The sequence below is a fragment of the Leuresthes tenuis genome, unplaced genomic scaffold (genome assembly GCF_036924035.1).
Source record: "Leuresthes tenuis unplaced genomic scaffold, fLeuTen1.0.hap1 SCAF_22, whole genome shotgun sequence".
NCBI lineage: Eukaryota > Metazoa > Chordata > Actinopteri > Atheriniformes > Atherinopsidae > Leuresthes > Leuresthes tenuis.
In genome coordinates this window covers 1,317,090-1,328,698 of record NW_027325376.1, presented here as the reverse complement: position 1 = coordinate 1,328,698, position 11,609 = coordinate 1,317,090, and the positions used below count along the sequence as shown (strand labels likewise).

At 49.4% G+C, this 11,609-nt stretch overlaps 1 protein-coding gene across 2 annotated transcripts; it reads left to right on the top strand.

The window, feature by feature from the left end:
• The first annotated feature begins 344 nt into the window (after window positions 1–344).
• LOC140281956 (uncharacterized) lies at window positions 345–6,285 on the top strand. Of its 2 annotated transcripts, XR_011909805.1 has the most exons (4): window positions 345–1,030; window positions 4,081–4,428; window positions 4,510–5,078; window positions 5,354–6,284. XR_011909805.1 is itself a non-coding variant. In XM_072376477.1 (3 exons), the coding sequence occupies exons 1-3, from the start codon at window positions 970–972 to the stop codon at window positions 4,764–4,766; spliced, it is 666 nt and encodes a 221-aa protein (XP_072232578.1). In that variant the 5' UTR covers window positions 345–969; the 3' UTR covers window positions 4,767–6,285. The 2 variants fall into 2 exon arrangements, 1 of the variants encoding a protein (XP_072232578.1); XM_072376477.1 differs by having other exon boundaries at window positions 4,510–6,285.
• The last annotated feature ends 5,324 nt before the right edge of the window (window positions 6,286–11,609 follow it).

The window sequence follows — 11,609 nt, the reverse complement described above, 5'->3', positions numbered from 1 at the left end:
AAAACACAAGCTGAGCCCAAAGCGCTGACATAAAGCAGCTCAGAGCTCATCAAAGGAGGGATATTCTCCTCTGTCTTCCATCCATGACTCGTTTTAAGCAACATCTCACTGATAAATGGTGCCGGTGTGGGTCCGGTGCTTTATTTTTACTGATTGTTGCTATTTCTGCAGCATTTTACAGCAGCGCAGCTGTGAAAGTGAAGGAACTTTCTGTTTTTCTCCTAAATCTCAGCAAAATGATCAAATCATTTCTGGAGGACGCCTGTGGAGGGCGGTAATGACGCAGCTGCATCTGAACTGTCTCACAGAAGAGGGAGGGGGGGTCGGACGTCATCAACCTCGTGAGCTCCGGTCCCGACGCGCGTGTCATTCGGTCGGCGGATTATTTTAGATTTTGGGCTCCTGCTTTTGCGCTGAGGGCGGAGTAATTATGCGTGTTTTACGCACGGTTTGGGTTTTCTGTGGGGCTTCCTCGGGGCTGAAGGGGGACAAAGCCGAAGAAGGCAGCGGCTCGTCGGGCTGGATCACCGGAGAGGCCCGCAGACCTCCATGAGGAGCCGCAGGAATACGGAGAAGGTGGCAGAGCGGGATTATTACCGGATACCTGCGCGTTACTCGGCTGGGTTTTAAACGCAGTGAGGGTGCGCGCACACAGCTGACTGTGACTCCTGAACCCGGCGCCTGTCAGTCAGTAAAAACACAAAGATGCACGTGATTGATGAAGCTCCTTTTCCCCTGAGCGCAGCGCCGCATCATGACCACAGGGAGGGGGGGGGGGGGGCGGTCAGCTGCTGGACTGTTAGGATCATTTATTACAGCGTGTCCGTGTTTCTGTCATTGAACCGGACCGAGGTTATCCGTGCATGTGGCTCATGCGCTTCTATCAGCTGAAGCTTGGAGGCTCCGCCCCTTTCTCCATTTCCTCTAAAACAACAACAAACGCGCAACAGCTGTTGGACTGACGGAGACATGCCTCTTGTTTTGGTCTTTTCTGCCTTCTTCATCTCTGGATTGTTTGCAGCATTTCAAGGTGAGCTGTATGTATGTATGTGCGTGCGTGCGTGCGTGTGCGTGTGTGGAAGAAAAACGGATCTGGCATCAGGCCAGTTTCCGGGTATTTGAAAACTTTAGAAAAATAAGATCTATTTTACCTTTAAAATGAGACTGCGCGTATGATTCTGCTTTTAATGCATCTGGTTTTTGTTCTAATCTCATAACAAAGTTCGCCATATTTGTTTTGCAGTGTTGCAGAATCAAAACAGAAACCTTAAACTGCGCAGACAACCCAGATAACCCGATAACTCCTACCCGAACCAGCCCAGATAACCAGATAACTCCTACCCGAACCAGCCCAGATAACCCGATAACTCCTACCCGAACCAGCCCAGATAACCCGATAACTCCTACCCGAACCAACCCAGATAACCAGATAACTCCTACCCGAACCAGCCCAGATAACCCGATAACTCCTACCCGAACCAGCCCAGATAACCCGATAACTCCTACCCGAACCAGCCCAGATAACCAGATAACTCCTACCCGAACCAACCCAGATGACCAGATAACTCCTACCCGAACCAACCCAGACAACCCAGATAACCAGATAACTCCTACCCGAACCAGCCCAGATAACCAGATAACTCCTACCCGAACCAACCCAGATAACCCGATAACTCCTACCCGAACCAACCCAGACAACCCAGATAACCAGATAACTCCTACCCGAACCAGCCCAGATAACCAGATAACTCCTACCCGAACCAACCCAGATAACCCGATAACTCCTACCCGAACCAACCCAGATAACCCGATAACTCCTACCTGAACCAGCCCAGATAACCAGATAACTCCTACCCGAACCAGCCCAGATAACCCGATAACTCCTACCCGAACCAGCCCAGATAACCAGATAACTCCTACCCGAACCAACCCAGATAACCCGATAACTCCTACCCGAACCAACCCAGATAACCCGATAACTCCTACCCGAACCAACCCAGATAACCCGATAACTCCTACCCGAACCAGCCCAGATAACCAGATAACTCCTACCCGAACCAGCCCAGATAACCCAGATAACTCCTACCCGAACCAACCCAGATAACCCGATAACTCCTACCCGAACCAACCCAGATAACCCGATAACTCCTACCCGAACCAGCCCAGATAACCCGATAACTCCTACCCGAACCAACCCAGATAACCCGATAACTCCTACCCGAACCAACCCAGATAACCAGATAACTCCTACCCGAACCAACCCAGATAACCCGATAACTCCTACCCGAACCAACCCAGATAACCCGATAACTCCTACCCGAACCAGCCCAGATAACCCGATAACTCCTACCCGAACCAACCCAGATAACCCGATAACTCCTACCCGAACCAACCCAGATAACCCGATAACTCCTACCCGAACCAACCCAGATAACCCGATAACTCCTACCCGAACCAGCCCAGATAACCCGATAACTCCTACCCGAACCAACCCAGATAACCAGATAACTCCTACCCGAACCAGCCCAGATAACCCGATAACTCCTACCCGAACCAGCCCAGATAACCCGATAACTCCTACCCGAACCAGCCCAGATAACCAGATAACTCCTACCCGAACCAACCCAGATAACCCGATAACTCCTACCCGAACCAACCCAGACAACCCAGATAACCAGATAACTCCTACCCGAACCAGCCCAGATAACCAGATAACTCCTACCCGAACCAACCCAGATAACCCGATAACTCCTACCCGAACCAACCCAGATAACCCGATAACTCCTACCCGAACCAGCCCAGATAACCAGATAACTCCTACCCGAACCAGCCCAGATAACCCGATAACTCCTACCCGAACCAGCCCAGATAACCAGATAACTCCTACCCGAACCAACCCAGATAACCCGATAACTCCTACCCGAACCAACCCAGATAACCCGATAACTCCTACCCGAACCAACCCAGATAACCCGATAACTCCTACCCGAACCAGCCCAGATAACCAGATAACTCCTACCCGAACCAGCCCAGATAACCAGATAACTCCTACCCGAACCAGCCCAGATAACCCAGATAACTCCTACCCGAACCAACCCAGATAACCCGATAACTCCTACCCGAACCAACCCAGATAACCAGATAACTCCTACCCGAACCAACCCAGATAACCCGATAACTCCTACCCGAACCAGCCCAGATAACCCGATAACTCCTACCCGAACCAACCCAGATAACCCGATAACTCCTACCCGAACCAACCCAGATAACCCGATAACTCCTACCCGAACCAACCCAGATAACCAGATAACTCCTACCCGAACCAACCCAGATAACCCGATAACTCCTACCCGAACCAGCCCAGATAACCCGATAACTCCTACCCGAACCAACCCAGATAACCCGATAACTCCTACCCGAACCAACCCAGATAACCCGATAACTCCTACCCGAACCAGCCCAGATAACCCGATAACTCCTACCCGAACCAGCCCAGATAACCCGATAACTCCTACCCGAACCAGCCCAGATAACCCGATAACTCCTACCCGAACCAGCCCAGATAACCCGATAACTCCTACCCGAACCAGACAAGAAGATTTTAAAGATTTTAAGCAAAGAACAAAACTCTGGGAGTGATCATTTCAATCTTTGCACATCAGAGAAGAGTCAGAGACGGTTTCATGTTGATCAGCTGATGGTTAATCAGCTGTTTATTGTTGTTGATCAGCTGTTAATTGTTGTTGATCAGCTGTTTATTGTTGTTGATCAGCTGTTAATGGTTGTTGATCAGCTGTTAATTGTTGTTGATCAGCTGATGGATGATCAGCTGTTGGTTGTTGATCAGCCTTTAAATCTGCTGACTCAGTGAATCTGCTGACTCAGGGAATCTGCAGTCAGTGAATCTGCTGACTCAGTGAATCTGCTGACTCAGGGAATCTGCTGACTCAGGGAATCTGCAGTCAGTGAATCTGCTGACTCAGGGAATCTGCTGACTCAGGGAATCTGCAGACTCAGTGACTCTCAGTCAGTGCTGAGGCTGCACAGATCACTGTTGACATTTTTCTGTTTGTGTTTCAGATCAGCAGGAGGTGAAAGTGGAGCCTGGACAGGAGGCCACTCTTCCCTGTCAGGCTGCCACAGACGCAGTCGTCTTACTGTTGGAGTGGAACAGAGCTGATCTCAGCTCGGAGGATTATGTCTTCTTCTACAGAGAAGACCGCTTGTACGAGACCTACCAGCATCCGTCTTTCAGAGGGCGAGTGAGGCTGAGAGGCTCCTCCCCCGTGAAGGCCGGAGACGCCTCTGTGGTGCTGCAGAACGCCAGCATCGATGACTCGGGGACGTACACGTGCAGAATTACCGCGGGAAAGGCCGAGAGCGGCGAGCACACCGAGTCCGTGCACGCCATCAACCTCACGGTCTCCGGTGAGTGCAGACGGCAGCGGGGCTGCAGCTGGGAGTGAAAGAAGCTCTCTGAGGAGGCCTGATGGAGTGCTTTATTTACAGATCCCACAGAAGGAGGCACCAGAGATGAAGGAGCTGGGGAAACCGGAGGTGGAGAGGATGGATCTGCTCCGCCTGTAATTATTGTGTCCGTTTGTATCGCTCTTATACTGTCTCTTGTTGTGTCTCTTGTTGTGTCTCTTGGTGTATTTCTTGGTGTTACTGTGGTGCATCGTCGGCTTAAAGCTGTCCCAAAGCACAGGTCAGGAAAGGCTGGCAGTGAACAGGAGGCTGGCGGACAGCTGATGGAGGGGCACTGATCTCTTTCTGGCTCCATCAGACCAGCTTCCTGAAAGCTTTAATCACTTCTGTGTGAAGGAGTTTAGATTCATGCAGCCGTTCATCTTAATGGAAATAACAAAAACTAAAGGTTTTATTGGCTTTATTTGCTTAAACTGGATCTGCAGCAGGAGAACTATTTCAGTACTTAGAGATGTCCTCGCACTTTATTTATATATTCATATACTTTATTATATTTTTGTGCACTTTACTCACTCTTTTTTATGCATGAACACTTTCTCATGCAGCTTCTCGCCATGTTACAGCGACATTATAAATCAGGTGGAGCTCAGGTGGAGCTGGGGTGGAGCTCAGGTAGAGCTGGGGTGGAGCTGAGGTGTAGGTCAGGTGGAGCTGAGGTGGAGCTGGGGTGGAGCTCAGGTGGAGCTGGGGTGGAGCTGAGGTGGAGCTCAGGTGGAGCTCAGGTGGAGCTGGGGTGGAGCTCAGGTGGAGCTGGGGTGGAGCTCAGGTGGAGCTCAGGTGGAGCTGAGGTGGAGCTGGGGTGGAGCTGAGGTGGAGCTCAGGTGGAGCTGAGGTGGAGCTCAGGTGGAGCTCAGGTGGAGCTCAGGTGGAGCTCAGGGGTGGAGCTGGGGTGGAGCTGAGGTGGAGCTCAGGTGGAGCTGGGGTGGAGCTCAGGTGGAGCTGAGGTGGAGCTCAGGTGGAGCTGGGGTGGAGCTGAGGTGGAGCTGAGGTGGAGCTCAGGTGGAGCTCAGGTGGAGCTCAGGTGGAGCTGGGGTGGAGCTCAGGTGGAGCTCAGGTGGAGCTGGGGTGGAGCTGGGGTGGAGCTGAGGTGGAGCTGAGGTGGAGCTCAGGTGGAGCTCAGGTGGAGCTCAGGTGGAGCTGGGGTGGAGCTCAGGTGGAGCTCAGGTGGAGCTGGGGTGGAGCTCAGGTGGAGCTCAGGGGTGGAGCTCAGGTGGAGCTGATGGAGGATCCTCTGGGTTTGGTGGCAGAAAACCTGCATTATGTCAGTGCTGCTCATCAGGTTTTTTGCTCAGATAAAACAGTGGAATGAAGCTTTGTTCCATTCATCTCAAATTAAGCTCAGCAGGTCCTTTATGCTCATTAATGAATGATTAATCTGTATCTCTGTGTGACTTTAACCAACATTCAGACTTTGCTGTGAATGTTTCCTCTTTAAATAAAGCTTTTGCTGGAGTTCTGTGTGTGACGTCACTTTGGGTTAGGACTTTAACGGGAGCCGTGTTCCTGCATGTTCATCCTTCATAGAGTCATCTCAGATGAGGCCATTTCAGCAGCTTTTCAGCTTTTCAGAGAAGCTGCTGAGTCGCACAGAAAGTGGGAAGGAAGAAGCAGCTGATTCGCTTCATGCTGAACTTCAGTCAAAACCTGTTTGAGTTGAACCCTGATCCTGCATCCGTCAGCGAAGAAGAGCGCAGCGTGACTGAGATAAACCTCCAGTGACCGACAAGCACCTTCCTGTTCCTCCATTCAACAGGAACCCCCCCCACCGGAGCTCCTCCCCACTGGAGCTCCTCCCCCCACCGGAGCTCCTCCCCCCACCGGAGCTCCTCCCCCCACCGGATTTCCTGGAAATAGAAACAGTTCAACACTCTGCAGTTTGTCTCTCTGTGAAAGTTGATGATCAGCCAGAGAGTGAAGACTCTGGCAACATGAACATATTGTTGTGGAAGCCTCTTCTGTATTTAAACCACCGCATAAAGCACCGAGCAGCTGCATGATGTCAGACAGGATGCTATCGGTCCTTATCTTACCTGACTCACGTGTGAATGACGCAGTTCTCCTGGGGAAGGACAGAACATCTGTCCGACTGCAGCTGATAGCTCCAGCTTTCATTATAAATGAAGGGACTGAAAGCACGAGCTTTGGGTGGGTGACTGGTGTTCCAGACAGCTTCATAATGGCTGCTGTTCATCAGGCAGTTCAACAGTGTTCATTGTTGTTTATCCATGAATTCAGATCATTCTTGGCTTTTTAGTGCAAACTATTGGCCCAAAGGGAATTACTAAAGTAACTACTTGATTTATGAATAGATTTATTTCTGTTTTCTTTGAGTTTTGGCCGTCTGTGATGCTTTGTGCGCATGCGCGCTGGGTGATGACTGCTCTGGGATCGGATGGGAAGCTGTGAGAGAGCAGAGGCTCGTTGTTTTTGGCGTGGTTACGGCCAACAGTGACCGTTCCTGCTCGATAATAAACCGACTGTTTGTGGAATAGCTCTTCGTCATCCTTTCAGCACGTGCTGCGGCTCAGGGCTACCAAACAGTTACAGTAGATCTGTGCCTGTGGCGGTGCAACAGCGCCAGCTCCTGGCGCAGTGGTTGGTTTGGGTACTGCACGGAGAAAAGGAGTTCACGGTGGTAAGACGTACGGGATAATTCATCATTTTATTTTTAGTCTCAGCTGTGTTGCAGGTAATGTTTCTATAACTTTTTAAGGCCTTTTTTGTATATCTGTTTGTTTGTCCAGATAAATAACTCACATTTCTTCATCTGATTCTGACTTTCATGTTAAAGAGCCACCTGTAAGCTATTTGCTTACCTCGTGGTAGATGTTGGATGTGTTCTTAAAGGATATTTCATGTTAAATAAAGATTATGAGGGATTGTCCATTCATTCTACATCACACTGGGATGCGTTTTTATGTTTTATGAACAGGGTACTGTGTTTTATCTGTTAACTATTAAACTATTTAACTATCAAACGCACAGAGAAAGGAGGGCCTCACTGTTCAGGTTGTCCTGAGGCTAACCTTCCACACCACTGCCTGCTGTGTGCTGTAATAAACACCCCATAATGCACCTGGTCCTGTCTGTGGAGGAGCTGCAGCTCACAGATGGCTGCAACACATAATGTAGTGAAGCCATTCATTTGATTTCACTGGAAAAGGAAATTAATCTTTCTGTTCATTTTCACCGGTTAAAATCTGTGAAATGCACATTTTACTTTTCATATATATTGTGGTATTAAGAGGAAAGTCGGGACCTCTGAGACCGGAACTGTTGCCATCGGGGGGGGGTCTCGGGACTTCCACCCACTCTCCAGACAGCTTGGACGGGCATCTTCGCTCGGTCTGTTTTCACAGGTCAGTACTCGACAAACGTTGATGGTTTCAAGTCGTTTAGGCTTTTATTTGTGTGTACATGTGCTAAGAGTGAGGTGAAGGCTCATTTCCATATATATATATATATATATAAATAAACCCTAACCCTAACCCCTGCTTAATACTAATAAGAGAAAAAAATAGCAAAATTGACCTAAATTTGTTTTTGCAAAGGTTAGGACAGTTTCGTGAGAATCACCCATATATATGAATGAATATGAATGAATATATATATATATTCATTGATGTTTTGGTCAAACACCACTCCAACAGTGGGGGTTCTCTGCCCCGGCCTTTCTCTTGCAGGCAGTCAAGTATCTTTATGCTCGTACTCATTATATTAGAAACACACACAGCGGGTACTTTGCATGGTTTTATTTAATAGATGTTAATTGAATAATATGAGTTTAAAGATCTTTATGAAAGATAAGATGAAAATGTTCATATTCCTCCGTGAGCTGCTTTGTGGAGTAAGTGTGTTTCGCATCCATTAACAGAGCAGGCGTAGGCTGCATGATAGCCACAGTAAAATGATTTCTGCTATAGTCATATAGTGTATATTGAGCCTTTGGTACAGTCAGGTTACAGTGTACCATAAACCATAAAACCATGTTTTATCTACCTGAAACGGATGAGAATATTACATTTGGAGAGTTAATACTATATTTTGCATGAGTGAGAATTAAAGAGACGCAGCTTGGAGGCATCACTCCGTGTCTTCCTTGTTCTTTCATGACGAGGTTCCAGGTTCGGGACCCGTAACATCAGCGCGATGCAAGAAGTAGTTTCCATCTCAAGTAAAAGTTCTTTGAATTATAAGAACAAGAATTCCTTTATTTGTCCCACAGCGGAGGAAGTTTCACGTTACAGCAGCAAGAGATAAAAAAAAGAAAAAGTGTTGGTCTAACACGGTTTATTAAGGAAGAGCCAATAACTGCATCATCCTTTTAAAGTAATTACTGAGTAACGGGCTAATAACTGTACAACTGTAGGATTGGCTCCACAAACAGTGGCAGCATCTCTGCCCCTGCACAGCTGTGGCAGCGGCAGACACAAAGCTGTGGCAGCGGCAGACACAAAGCTGTGGCAGCGGCAGACACAAAGCTGTGGCAGCGGCAGACACAAAGCTGTGGCAGCGGCAGACACAAAGCTGTGGCAGCGGCAGACACAAAGCTGTGGCAGCTGCCTCTGTAAAGCTGTGGCAGCGGCAGACACAAAGCTGTGGCAGCTGCCTCTGTAAAGCTGTGGCAGCGGCAGACACAAAGCTGTGGCAGCGGCAGACACAAAGCTGTGGCAGCTGCCTCTGTAAAGCTGTGGCAGCGGCAGACACAAAGCTGTGGCAGCGGCAGACACAAAGCTGTGGCAGCTGCCTCTGTAAAGCTGTGGCAGCGGCAGACACAAAGCTGTGGCAGCTGCCTCTGTAAAGCTGTGGAAGCGGCAGACACAAAGCTGTGGCAGCTGCAGACACAAATCTGTGGCAGCGGCAGACACAAAGCTGTGGCAGCTGCCTCTGTAAAGCTGTGGCAGCTGCAGACACAAAGCTGTGGCAGCGGCAGACACAAAGCTGTGGCAGCGGCAGACACAAAGCTGTGGCAGCGGCAGACACAAAGCTGTGGCAGCTGCCTCTGTAAAGCTGTGGCAGCGGCAGACACAAAGCTGTGGCAGCTGCCTCTGTAAAGCTGTGGCAGCGGCAGACACAAAGCTGTGGCAGCGGCAGACACAAAGCTGTGGCAGCTGCCTCTGTAAAGCTGTGGCAGCGGCAGACACAAAGCTGTGGCAGCGGCAGACACAAAGCTGTGGCAGCGGCAGACACAAAGCTGTGGCAGCTGCAGACACAAAGCTGTGGCAGCGGCAGACACAAAGCTGTGGCAGCTGCCTCTGTAAAGCTGTGGCAGCTGCAGACACAAAGCTGTGGCAGCGGCAGACACAAAGCTGTGGCAGCGGCAGACACAAAGCTGTGGCAGCGGCAGACACAAAGCTGTGGCAGCTGCCTCTGTAAAGCTGTGGCAGCGGCAGACACAAAGCTGTGGCAGCTGCAGACACAAAGCTGTGGCAGCGGCAGACACAAAGCTGTGGCAGCTGCCTCTGTAAAGCTGTGGCAGCTGCAGACACAAAGCTGTGGCAGCTGCAGACACAAAGCTGTGGCAGCGGCAGACACAAAGCTGTGGCAGCTGCCTCTGTAAAGCTGTGGCAGCTGCAGACACAAAGCTGTGGCAGCGGCAGACACAAAGCTGTGGCAGCGGCAGACACAAAGCTGTGGCAGCGGCAGACACAAAGCTGTGGCAGCGGCAGACACAAAGCTGTGGCAGCTGCCTCTGTAAAGCTGTGGCAGCTGCCTCTGCAAAGCTGTGGCAGCGGCAGACGCGAAGCTGTGGCCATGAATTGAGCTTTGTGTCTCTCCAAAAGTGACTCTGATGGGAGGGATTGTTTTAATCTTTAAAGAGTCACAGAGGTGTTTTCACCCCCTCAATGCATCAAGTCTTCTTTGAAACTGGCAGAAAGCTTGTTTTCATGGAAATGGTGAAGGTGTGAGGGGCGGGGCCTAATTGCCAGAAGAGCTTTCCCAACAGTTGTTGATGATCAGCCTTTTGAGTTGACATCTGAACCTCCGTCTGTTTCATTATTCATGATCATGTTGTCTTTCAAAGATGATAAAGATAAGTCCAAAATCTATTTCTGTTCTGTTCTGTTTCTTTGTCATATCACATAAAATCTGCAGATGAGCACTTTAAAGAGGCCTGATCATTCTGGAGAACAGGTCCAACACGAGGTGAGGGTCGAGGTGGATCCTGCAGGAGGCCTGAATGGAGTCGGGCGTCTGGTTGGATACGCAGCAGCAGCCGCTGTCCTTGGGTTGGTTACAGCTTCAGTGATATTAGTGTATTAGTTAAGTTATGAGTGCTGCGCCTCACATCTGGAAACACCAGGAGAATGAGATAACTTCTGGGTCGTGGGTCCATCAGTTAAAGAACTTAACGGCAGCTGAACTCAGCTGTGCTTTGAAATGTTCGCTGTCCTCAGATCTGTGGACACTGCTGATTTACTGGTGTTCGTCTGCATTTTGCCTTTATTTATTGATCTATTTACGGCCTTTTTATGCGTCACGAGGGCTTCTCTGGGCAGATGTTCTGATTCTGTTGGTACCAAGAGGCAAAAGTAATAAAAGCAACTGGAGACAATCATCTTTAGTGGACAGTACTGTGCACAGGGTCGTACAGCCGGTATTTATCCCCAGATGTGGTTCTGTAGCTTCTGGTTCTGTTCCATGTGGTTTCTGTAAAAGCTCTGTTACTCTCTGGCTGACATATATAACCTCTTCTATCTTTTTATCCACCCATATACCGATCATGTATCTCTATGCTTAAAGCATTAATGAAGCCTGGCTTCTCCAAAGACGCCATCGGTCCTGTTTTCATTCAACCACCAGGAGGCGCTGCAGCACAACGAGCAGACAGATTTATTCTCACTTCTTTCAAACCTAAAGAGTTGAACAAAGTGCTTCACAGTCATGAAATATTAACATTTCTGCCTTTATTTAATCAGGATAAAAATCATGAAATAAACAACAACACCGTCAAATGGGTCACGTGTCAAACGCATCACTACAATTACAGCCAGGTGTTCCCAGATGTTTTATTTCAGGTCGTTTATAGAGAGCTCCTCTTTAAGATTCAGACAGTTTGGGATGAGGAAGCGTCAGAGGGCGGCGCGTCCCAGCAGTTTGGAGCCGGTTCCGCTGCTCAA